The sequence below is a fragment of the Hemicordylus capensis genome, chromosome 13, assembly GCF_027244095.1.
Source record: "Hemicordylus capensis ecotype Gifberg chromosome 13, rHemCap1.1.pri, whole genome shotgun sequence".
Classification (NCBI taxonomy): domain Eukaryota; kingdom Metazoa; phylum Chordata; class Lepidosauria; order Squamata; family Cordylidae; genus Hemicordylus; species Hemicordylus capensis.
In genome coordinates, this window is record NC_069669.1 from 17,230,763 (window position 1) to 17,242,997 (window position 12,235).

Sequence of the window (12,235 nt, forward strand, 5' to 3'; positions counted from 1 at the left end):
AGAACCACAGCTTTAAAGAGTGACCACTTAGTAAGGAATCCCTTCTACCATTGCAGCTCATTCCTCCAAGGGCTTTTTGCATGTAAGGTCTTTCTCAGCCCCTTAGTGGTTGTAGGAGTGAGTGCCTGTGGAACTGAAGCCTGCCCGGAAGGTGCTACCACAGAGAAGTTCCTGACTGTGATAGGTCCTCGTGCAACTTCAGAAGGCAAAAAGGCACCAGGTAGCTTGTATTGGGACGGGGCTATGGCTCAGTGGTAGAGCATGTTTTGCACCTACAAAGTCCCAGGTTTTCAGTCACTGGGACATCTCTGCCTTGGAGGATTCTAAGAAGCAGGTCCTGGGAAAGACTTTGCTTGAGAACTTGCTACTGCCAACAGAAGGCAGTGCTCAGCAAAACAGACCCACTCCAGATAAGGCACCTTAATTAAGTAAAGTGTGTCGTCAAGTCGGTGTCGACTCCTGGCGCACACAGAGCCCTGTGGTTTGTCTTTGATAGAATCCAGGAGGGATTGACCATGGCCTCCTCCCACGCAGTGTGAGATGATGCCTTTCAGCATCTTCCTATATCACTGCTGCCTAATATAGGTGTACCAGCGGGGATTCGAACCAGTAACCTCTGCTAGTCAAGTCATTTCCTGCTGTGCCATTGTTAGCCACCTTGAATTTAACTAAGAAAAGGTGGGATATCATTTTTTAAACAAATAAATGTGTTTGTGACCTGAGCATCCAAGCAACTTGATAAGGAAGCACGTCACACCTCGATGCAGCGGTTCTCAAACTTGGGTCCCCAGATGTTGCTGGACTTGAACTCACATAATCCCCATCCGCCGGAGTCCAACAACAGCTGGGGACCCAAATTTGTGAACTCCTGCCTTGATGTATAGACAGCAGCCTCCAAATTAATTATTCTGGAGCAATACCAGAATTGCCCCTCCTTTTTGACATTTGCCTCCCGGGCTCCTTATTTCCCTTTGGGCCAAATGTTTTCGAGAAATGCTGGCCTACTTTTGCCTACACTTATTCACACTGTGCTGTATCGTAATCCTGACATCAGCGATTTGAATCACATTCTTCTCTAGTAAGCAACTTGATTATCATAACCTTTATTTCAGCTGCATTCATACTTTCTTTACTCTCCGATGGCATTTTTAATCCACCCCTAGATTTAATCTTGCCCCATTGACTGGAAGCCTAAATGGTGTGATTAATTTAACAAAATATCAGCCCAGAAAGAATTGATAATCTGTCTCAAATGAACATAAAATCATTCCAAAGGTAAATTTGAAAAAGATTAAAAGGTTTTGCCCGCATGGGTTATTTAATGTTTATTTTATATTTCTGATGGGCTGCCAGTAGTCCAATCACGAATTCAACTTTGACTCCATGACTTCTAGTAACTACCGCCTGCTGATTCTAATGTATGAGGGGATCAATCACTAGTATTGTTTGGGCTTTTTTTTTTTCTCCCAAAAAAAGAAAGGGGGAGGGGAAAGGAAGTTGCCTTTAGGTCTTGAATATCCATGCCTTGTGTACTGAACAAATTGTACTTCCAAATGAAAGGAAGGGAATAAAAAGCAGGCCGCCTATCCTATTCACTGTTAGGAAGAGGTTCGGCATGAAGCACTACTGGAGACAGAGTGTATCATTTTAATCAGGAAACGCGAGGAGGAACTGTAAGAGACTGAGGTATTTAGGGAATTTTCCTGCTGTGTGATCTGTCCAACAGAACCTACAAGGTATTAATAGAGGGTCATGTTCCCTCACCTGTGCATGGAATAAGTATTTAAGGAGTCTGGTTCTGCTGTCATCGATCAGCTCTTGCGCCTCAGGATACATACTTTATTAAGTCGTTTAGAAGGACCGGGAAAGGATTCTTCCCCTTCTTCAGTGCCAGGGTTTTGTGCAGCTGACCAGCTGCACAGCATGAATTGCTGAGCATTGTTTGCCCCGTAGCATCAGGCTGTGGCCATGAAAGGAAGAAAGCAGACAGGTCTGCCCTGTTTCTGGAAACGAGATGCTGCAGTAAGCGGTGGCGGCATCGATGGCCCTTGGCCTAGAGCGCAAACCCTTGGGCCTCCCCATCCGTGAAAGACATTCTGTAAAGATCCCCAGACATCCCTTGTCTTGGGGCTACAAGAATGCCCAGGATTTTAATCTCCTTGTGAGCAGATGCTTCATTGTGTGGTGAAACTTGCAGTCTGAGCAGAGGTTGGCAGGTTCAAGGCTTGCTGCAGGAGGAGAGTGTGGCACTCGGTCTCTTTAGAGACCTCACGCAGCAGAACAGCTGCGGGCCAAGCTGGACGCGGCTTTAATCATGCCTGTGGCCCTGGCCCGTGTGGTCCTGATGGAGAGAATACAGCCTTGCGTAAAACCACCTGGCGAGCAACTTGGCGGAGATCTGAAACGGGAACCTTCTGGTTCACCGCTCAGTCAGGGCCAGACCTGACTGGATTGTGATCACAGCACTGGTTCCCATGTGCTTGTTTTCCCCCCTTGCAAATAGCAGGCACCCAGGTGGGAGCAGAATCTGCATTCAGGCCACGGCAGGGAGGGTAGGAACAGAAGCACCTGCCGAAACCCAAGAGAGCCAGTGTGGTGATGTGGCTGGGACAGGAAGACCTGGGTTCAGCTCTCTGCTCCGCCTTGGTGACACTGAACCATTCCCTCTCTAGCCTTTTTCACGGGGCTGTTGTGATGATGAAATTAGGGAGGGGCGAAACCATTGTGCCATCCTGAGCTGCTTAGATGGGGAGACAACAATTTGGATCCAGAGAGCTGCTCTTTATTTTATTTTCTATCTTCTTCTTTTAAAAAGATATTATTATTATTATTATAGCATTTTGCTTCTTGTAGGAAATTGTTCCTCATTTTCTGTGTTCTTCAGATAAGAAGATCTAACATGTCTGCTTCTCTATACCTTCTTTCTCCTCGGGTAACTTGTACTTGAAGTCCCAATTAACGATTGCTCCATTTTTATGGTCTCTCCCTCCTAGCAGGAGATGGCAAGCAATCCCTGGAGCTGTTTTTCACAGTTCACTTTTAAAAGCAAAACAATTCTTGAAAATTTCAGTTGTTTGGGGTTTTTTCTTTATCTCCAGAATTGTCTTGGATAAGTTCAACGTGTCCCCTAGAGACAACGGCGGCCGTCCAGCGTAATTTCCCAGAGCTGGAGGGTCTTTTCAGCAACGAACAAGTCTCTGAACTAAAAGAATAATTGGAAGGAAAATGTGAACTTTAACAGCTTTGAAAACTTCTTTTTTAGACTTAACCAATAAAAGCTGAGATAAATATCTTTAATATGCCTAAGTAATAAACTAAAGAGATGAATGATAAATATGGCAGACGTAATGCACTCTGAAAAATTTGATCCTACTAGCTACAGTTGGGTTTTTAATGAATTGTTATATCATCCAGGGAAGAGACTATTTGAGGCTCATACTTTTCTGCATCTTAACATAAAACAGCAGCAGTCATAAAGGCATACGTAATATTAGATATTACTTTTATAGGGATATAATATTGACAAACTACTACTCTCCGACTCCTTAAAACTCCAGGTATTTCTGTAGATCATGTTCTATGCAAGGTTAGAAGGAAAACCAGAAAAGAGATGACTGAATGATTAAGTGCCGTAAAGTCAGTGTTGACTCTTGGCAACCACATAGATAGATTATCTCCAGGATGGTCTGTCTTCAACTTGGCCTTTAAGGTCTCTCAGTGGTGTATTCATTGCTGTCGTTATTGAGTCCATCCACCTTGCTGCTGGTCATCCTCTTCTTCTCTTTCCTTCAACTTTCCCCAGCATTATAGACTTCTCAAGGGAGCTGGGTCTTCGCATAATGTGTCCCAAGTATGATAGTTTTTGAGCCTGGTCATATGTGCCTCGAGTGAAAATTCTGGATTGATTTGTTCTGTGATCCATTGGTTTGCTTTCCTGGCTGTCCATGGTCTCCTCAAAAGTCTTCTCCAGCACCAAAGTTCAAAAACGTCAATACTTTGCTAAGAAAGGGGAAATAGAAGCTATGAGAGAACCGCTTCCAAACACAGAGGCTGTGTTCACACAATCACAGCAATCAGATTCTGCTTATCTGTCCTGGTTGGCCAGGACTGCCAGGAAATCATGAGTTCTCACAATTCGCTCTACCAGGCTCAGCAATCCTGATTAACCAGGATTGCCGTAATTGTGTGAATGCAGAGTACAAGTTTTTAATCCTTGAGTTTGCAACCTAAATGACTTGCCCAGCTCGGGAAAGGGAGCAGAAGGCTAGAACAGAGATTGTTTCCCCCTTATTATAATACGCACTCCAACTTTTTTCCCATTCCTGGAGGGATGCTTTTAAAAATACATAAACTTACAATCTGTTGATACATTGTAAGGCAATAATGTTAAGAATCAACTTGCTGAATCTTGGACCAAGTTGTCCCTGGAGGCATCACGATTCTCCGCTGAAGCACAATTGCTTTAATTTGTACATATTTACTTTAAAGTTCTTGGTGTATTAAAAAAATTAATTGCCATAATGGTGGTTGGGTTTGTCAACTTTGTCCAGCCTTGATAGTGACACTAAATCACTAGAGATCTTGGGTTAGGGCAGTATAAAAATGTGCTAAATAAATAAATAAATGGAACCTCTATGGTTAAACGTGAGATACCAGATGTGGTGGACTAATAGGCGAAGGCTATAGCCTTCATGTCCTGCTTGTGAGCTTTCCAGATGCTTGACGGACTACTGCTGGAAACAGAACGCTTGATCAACACAATTCTTGGGCTTGTGCACACAATTGTTTGAATGTAGGTTTAATGTGGTTACCAGCATTTAAGTGATTCTGTGAACTGTGCCAAGGTGGTCTATGGCCCAAGAGTCCCACCTTGGCATGGGTTCACACACTCAGTTCAATTTTGGTAACCTCAGTAAACCTAGATTACAATGATTGTGTGAACCAGGCCCCTACATTCTTGTGTTTTTATGTCATCCTTTTACATCTCTTCCTTGACGCTGAAAATGCTTAAAAATGCGTGTAAGGAGTCTATGATGTGGAATTTTTGCAAATTCAGCCAAGGAAAGTTTTCTTTGGGAATTCTTATCTCAATAAATCCTCTGTACCTCTACAGGGTCAATTTTCCCTCCTCCCCTAGTGGTTGTTTCACGATTGCAAAGTGAATTTTAAACAATCCAATCTGAAATGTTAAAGCGCTTTACTCCAGTTGCTTTGCTGTACATGGATGAATTATTGGGCAAGAGAGACTCAGTCTATTGTATGTTTTTTCTGGAGCGATTTGACAGGGTGATTAGCACAGAAGCACCATGTAGAAGAGGCTTGTGCTAAAGAAGAGAGTTAGAGTTTACAATCCCCTCTGCCCACCTCATTCCCCCATCCCAGTATAATTAGTAAGGTAGTCTTCAGCCTCTGGGTAATTTCCCAATTGCGCTGTAAGGTTTTTTTCCTTGTCAGTACTCACTTATCAAGCTTAAAGTCTAATTACACTTATCTGTGCCGAAAATTGGCCATTATCGCTACTTAAATTCCCACTAATTGTAAGAAATTCTTCCTTAGCAAACGGCTAGATAGTTTTAGTGGAAATCTAGACTGGATAAGCTCTGCTGCTCAACTGCTTGGTGGTGGTGGCGGAGAGGCGGCATTGAGTATTAATGCCTTATCTTATTTTTCATCTGGATGGGCCTGTTCCAGGGGTGAGCAGAGTGGTGACTGTGGACATCAAGGGGAACTGGCAGCGCTGGCTAAAGGTCAGGGACCTCACCAAGGGGATGACCTACTTGTTCCGAGTGCAAGCCAGGACCATCGCCTATGGACCCGAGCTGCAAGCCAACGTCACAGCTGGGCCAGCAGAGGGTAAGTGAGATGAGAGGGCCGTGCCAAAAGGAAGACAGAAAGCTAAGCATTGTTGATTGCATTAACAGAGCACCCAGCGGCAGAGAAGGTATTCCAAATGCCTCTTCAAGCCAAGGAAGAATCAAGCTGCATGACATGATTTAGTGTGTCTCTCAACAGGCAATGACAAGTGCCAAGTGTCTTCCCAAGGGACCTCAGCCTCATACAGATGGGGTCCAGCCCTAACGTTGCAATTATGCGGCAAATGTTCCGCCTCCCCTAGCCCATGCCCAGCGTATTTCTACAAGTCTCAGGCACAACAGAGATGAAGCTGACAGGAGTTTCAGCCTAGCATTGAGTGCTCCCCAGACTGTTCACTACAAATAAATAAAATTCTGGCCCCGGAAAACTGAATTCCACTCCTTTTGTGTATTAAGCAAATTTGCATCATTTCTCTTATTTTGCCTCATTCTGCCATTTTTTTATGGCCTTGCCTGATTTATTCTGGCCACTAGTCATAAGGTGAGGCAGACCTATGCAGGGCTTTGAAATCTGCTGCTGGTCTTATTCACTGACCTCGCTGGCTTTGGAGTCTTCACTGCACAGTATGCTTGAAGTCTTCACTTCAAGCATACCTTTGCAGTTCTTAGAAGTCTAGAAAGGTCCTATTATTTTTAAGCAAACCTGAAGTCTCACTCAAACTTACATTCTGCACTTCCCTCAAACTGCAATATCAATGAAGCTCCTGCTCATAGGCAAACAGTTCTGCCTCAGACAGTTGGGAACTGATCCTAATGTTGGCCATCCTGTAGCAAATATTTTGAAAGCAACCAAGGATATGTACCAAATGACGTAGGGTGTGTGTGTGTGTGTGTGTGTGTGTGTGTGTGTGTGTGTGTGTGTTAGGGAGGGGGAGAGAGAGAGAGAGCAGTTGTGGAGAAGGATAGCAGTTGTGGGAAGGGCAGTCAGGATTGGGACAGCAAACAATGAGGGGCTAACCCTTGCTGTTGAGTTGCGGTTCCGGTTAAAACTGTTCATGTGTGCACACTCACACTCACACTCAATCTCTATCTCACTGACTCACTTCCAGAGCTGCCATTTGCTCTGATGCCATTCACAGCTCCCAAACAAGAGGATATCTCTTATAATCTTGGTGGGGCATACCTGACTCAGATGTACCTCTGGAGTGGTACATTTTCTGAGCTCCAGGTCTCCTCTTGTGACATGAAGACTTTGGGGAGATGTGGCTTCATTATCGGTAGACTCTGTGAGAATGAGTGGGTATGGGCACACAGGATATCAGCATACAGTACTTCCCTTTTCAAAGGAGACACCTCTTTGCCTGGGACTTTCTGGGTTTTAATCACTCATCTCTAACATGACTAGAGAGCATGGTATGACTGATCATCACGCTGACCCCCCTCACCTTCTAATATGTTGGTGTCACTTCCACAGGATCTCCTGGTTCCCCTCAGCACGTTCTGGTTTCAAAAACAGCTTCTGGAATGACTTTGTACTGGACCGAGGGAGTTTCAGGAGACAAACCCACCACCGGCTACGTCATAGAAACCAGACCTTCAGGTAGGCAACGCCTTGCAGGAGAGCAGTACACAAAAATCAGCTTGGCCAGAAAATACAGTAATGGAATCAAAAGGGGAGAGAAGGAGAGGAGGGCGAGGGGAGGGAGAGAGGGAGAATTCTTTAGATGAGTGGAAGAGAAAATCAATTTTGTTTTGGTTTCTCATGTATTTATTTGTTCTCATTTTTTATTATTAGTTTTCGTTTCCTTGCTCATATTTGTGTGTGCCTTTAAACAAAACAAAGTATCGTCTTACTTGTAACAAGGGTTTCCAGCAGGAGTTGCTCTGCACACAACGCTCCTTTGCTTTGTGGCGGCCATTTTGTACACATTTGCCACATGGCACAGCATCATTTCAGGGCCCTGAGGGTAAAAGTGGGCCGGGGGGGATGTACCATTTATTCTCAGCTGCATTCGTTTTGAAATATGGCCTGTTTGTACAGGCTTCCCTTTGTTCCAAAACTGGGTGCACTCTTCTTGTCTTGATCCCTCTCCAAAATATTATCTGGTTGGGTTTCCTCCATGCAACACAGCTCCTTGACCCCTCAGCCGTGACCTTGTAGAGCAGGTCCTGTCGTGGTTTGGGGACAGGATTCCCTCCTGCTCAAGGATAAGTCTTCAGGGAAGCACACAGCGCATAATTAATCTGTGGAATTTCTCTGCCACGGGATGTGGTGATGGCTACTAGCTTGGATGGCTTTAAAAGGGGCTTAGACAAGTTCATGGAGGGCAGGTCTATCAATGGTTACTTGTCCTGATGGCTGTAGGCTACCTCCAGGCTCAGAGGATGCCTCTGAATCCCAATTGCAGGGGAGTATCAGTAGGAGAGAGGGCATGCCCTCACCTCTTGCCTGTGGGCTTCTCAGAGGCGGGCCACTGTGGGAAACAGGATGCTGGACCTTCTTGCGTTTGATCCAGCAGGGCTGTTCTTCCGTTCTTACGAAGCTGGTTGCTAGATTAAGGAGTGGGGCTGAGTCCAGGGGAGTATCCCTGATTGTGGGTGTTTATGGGAAAGGAGAGAGCAGCAAGCTCATATGCCCAGGACCAGCTCCCCTAAGGCATATGTGGAGTTGAATACATTCATCTTCCTGCAGCTGCTGCATCCAGTGAGTCTTAGTTTTGTGTCGCTTATCAGAAGGGTGGAATTGCATGTGCAGGATTGTCCACTCCTCCTCCAGGAGGTGCACAGATGAGTCATGGCCAGCGCTGCCATATCTTGGGCCTGTCTTCCTGGACCGACCCATCTTCCCTCACACCCCTTCCACCAATGGTGCTACCTCCCCAAGCAGCCCTAGACACTCCTCAGCCCAACATGTTAGCAGAGAACAGCCAGGGGAGGAGCCAGAGTGGGCTTTCTGTGGGCTCTCTAGCCCTTGGGTCCAATCCAGTGAACTTCTGTAGACTTAAATGGTCTCAGCAAGGAATTGCGTTCTCCACAGAAGCACCGTTGCTCTGCATTCAGATCAGCTCCTCACGTGAACGCAAATGCTTGATTTTCCAAAGCAGAGTTTTCTGAAGGCCCCACTGAGCTTTAACGGTACCTCATTTATCTGAAACACCTGTCAATTCATTGGGTGTCCCCCAGCTCACTATAACTCCCCATTAAGTGCCATTTATTGGAACCTCTGGAGTGTGTGTGTATGTTTCTCCCAAGTCATCCAGACAGATGAGTTCCTAAGGCTACAAATCTTGATTCTTGCTGAGGACAGACGTTTTTCCGTGCTGGTGCCCATCTCCTTTTTTACTCCATTACCTTCCCCTAATTTCCACACAATGCAGCCTTGATAACCATTTTCACAACAAAGTTAATGAAATGCGCTAATAGTTCAAGGATCACGGTTCCCAGGCAAAACAGGTCATTGATGCTTGTAGCCACACTTTTCATCCATTTAGATAAATTAATGATTTGAATAAAACAAGAATATCTAAGCATGAGACATCAATTATACAAATGGAGGGGATCAAGTCTTTTACAGATGCTGCATGTAACCCAATGCGACTGTTCGTGTCTTGAGGGAGAGAGACTCAAGTCTCCTCGCCTGTAGGGATGTGCGAACCCTACAGCCAGTTCACCCTTGAGCCGGCCTGGTGCGAGGGCTCGCCCTCGAGCTAAACTCCACAGACCAGTGTCAGTTCGGGGTTGTTGTTGGTGGTGTGTGTGTGTGTGTGTTTTTAAGGCAGACTTACCACCTCCAAGGCCTTGGGGGATGTTGCTGGTGGCCGCAGGGGGGACGGGGTCTCCAGTGATTTCCCCCCTCCTGCCTGTCTCCCCCAGGCTGTTTTCGGGCTGTTCCAACCCTCTCTGAACTCACGGTGGCCATTTTGGCCACCCGTGCACACACATGGCAGATTTAAAAATGGCCACCATGAGCTCAGAGAGGGCTAGAATGGCCCAGAAATGGCCTGGGGGAGACAGAGGGAAGGCTGGTGGGGGGAGGGGGAACCGCCGGAGACACACCCACAACCATGGTCACCAGCAGCATCTCCCGAGGCCTCAAAGGTGGTCACTATTTTTTAAAAAGCAGCAACAAAATGTCCCTGGCACCCCTGAACTGGACCTGAACTGGCCTGAATTTGAGCCGAGCCAGGCCCCTCATTCAGGGTGCCCAAATCGAACATGCCCGGCTTGGTTCGAGCCCACTTTGGACTCAAACCGAACTGAGGAAACTGGTTTTGTGCACGTCCCTACTCACCTGCCCGGTTTTGTGGAACCAACCCTAGATCTTCCCTATGATTCACAGTAGGGTGGTGCACATGGTACTTGGGTAGGAGATGTGTCCCACCCAAGTCTGGGAGCTGTGCACACTCTGTGTGAGCATAAAACAAGACTGGGCGCGGGAAGCTTTACTGTTTGCTAAGTCCCTGCTGGGTAGGATGAGCACGCCATGCCCAGATTCTGTCCTCAGCTTTGGAACAAGGTAGGAAAACCCTCCTACCCATATGAGGCTTGACCGACAATCAAGCTCCCTACCTCCGACCTGGTTTTACACTCCCAGCTGATCACAAAAGGCAAGTGCCCAAGTACTCCCAATTCCCAACCCAAGTACCAATCATGCGAACTGCCCTAGTAATAACTGTGGCCCTATTCAGAAGTGCCCTTACCTGGAGGTTGCCAAAGACAGTAGGTTTTGGCTGCCAGTCAAGGGTGGGGGATGGATCTGACCCATGGGGCAAACCCAAGGAAAGTTCCCCTAGAAAAGCACCGTTGAAATGGCACGTGTTCTTGCACAGTTCCCATCCATTTCCATGAGTCTTGTGCAGAAGAACTTCCTGTCGGAGCGTGGTATCAGAGGTAGTAATTTTCTGTTCCGGAAACCAAATGTCTTGGGCCGTGCCTGGCTGTTCATTGTGATCAAGGTGCTGAGTCATAGTAAAAGGGAAAGGCTGTTCAGCTCATGTTGCCAGAGAACAAAGTATACGGAATCGCCCCTCCGAATGTAAGTCAAAGAAGGTGTATCATCTGGGAAGCTCCTTGGCTGTATCCACCGCTGAGCGCAGGGGCTGTTCTCTGTGCCGTGCCCAGCAGTCGGCAGAGCAGGGGCTTATTGGGAGACAGTCAAGACCGTCCCTCCAAGGAGGCGTTCTGCTGCATTAGCACAGCTTTGTGAGGCTTGGACCCACTCCACTGCCTCTGCAAACACATGAGGGGAAAGCAAGAGCCCCTTGCTGCTTCTGCTCGCCGGGCCTAACAACGGAGTCGTTTAAATCCTCCACAGATTATTTTAATCCTATTCATGCCTCTGTAATAAATGAACGGGGCCATTTGTGCACTGGGATGCCTATTCTTCGTTTGGGCGGAATCTGCAGAGAGCGTGAAATACGATCCAGGCAACGGGGAGGAGGGTAATTGGAGCGCCGGCTTATTTCACGCCTGCTTCGGCTTCATTAAAACACCCCGTATCTTGCTCACTCTTTCTCTTGTTCCCTGTGCTTTGGAGGCTTTTGCTCTCTGAGTTTTGAGCTCAGCCAGTGAGGTTAATTCTCTCCTCCCGAGTCCTTGTTTCCATCTAACGCGGGATGCAATGCAGGCCACATTTTGCTGTTGGGCGAGGATGTGTTGTGCCAATGACCGGATGGCTGACTCTGAACAGCCGAGCTGACTTCTTGCACAAAGCCACGGAGCGGGGAGGATTTCCCTGCCATGCCCAAGGCATCTGAAAAGGCACATGGAAAGAGCGAGCACTTTGGCAATATTTAAGCCCCTTGCCATTACCTGAGGGTTTAGCATCTCAGCTGTCATCTATTATAGGCCTCATTACCCTAGACATTAAATGCGGTATTCTCTCTCTCTTATTGCTCCCCACCCCTCTTGTCGCTCTTAGCCTGAGAATTAAAAATGCATCGTGAAATCAATATTGGCTACTGCTTGCATTGCCTCCACCTGACAGGGTCATTGAGTGTATTTCTCAGGTCCTTCTGCTCTTGGGTACTTACTTTTTTTTTTTTTTAACAAAAACCTCAAACTTCTACCTACTGGTTTATTTATTTAGAGTTTTAGCTTGCCCAATCCCCAAGGCTGAGTTTGGGCAACCATGTAGTTTAAAGGGCATACGATAGAACAGGCCTGCTCAATTTGGCCCCCCCCCACCTGTTTTTGTACTACAGCTCCCATAATCCCCAGACACACTGGCCAATAGCCAGGGATTATGGGAGTTGCAGGCTAACATCTGCAGGTGGGCTGAAGTTGAGCAGGCCTGCAATAGAATAATGGGTTCTCAACCTGAGCCCTCAGATGTTGTTGGACTTCAACTCTCATAATCCACAGCCACAATGACTGAAGGCCATTGTGGGGTGGGGATTATGGGAGTTGGAAGGCCAACATCT

At 46.7% G+C, this 12,235-nt stretch overlaps 1 protein-coding gene across 9 annotated transcripts in view; it reads left to right on the plus strand.

Annotated features, from left to right (window-relative positions):
- Nucleotides 1-12,235, plus strand: part of SDK1 (sidekick cell adhesion molecule 1) — a 733,784-nt gene that overhangs the window by 688,384 nt on the left and 33,165 nt on the right. For all 9 annotated transcript variants that reach the window (XM_053276314.1, XM_053276315.1, XM_053276313.1 and 6 more), the window contains 2 exons: nucleotides 5,692-5,853; nucleotides 7,288-7,413. In XM_053276314.1, coding sequence (XP_053132289.1) covers nucleotides 5,692-5,853; nucleotides 7,288-7,413 — 288 coding nt within the window. The remainder of the gene's footprint in view (nucleotides 1-5,691; nucleotides 5,854-7,287; nucleotides 7,414-12,235) is intronic.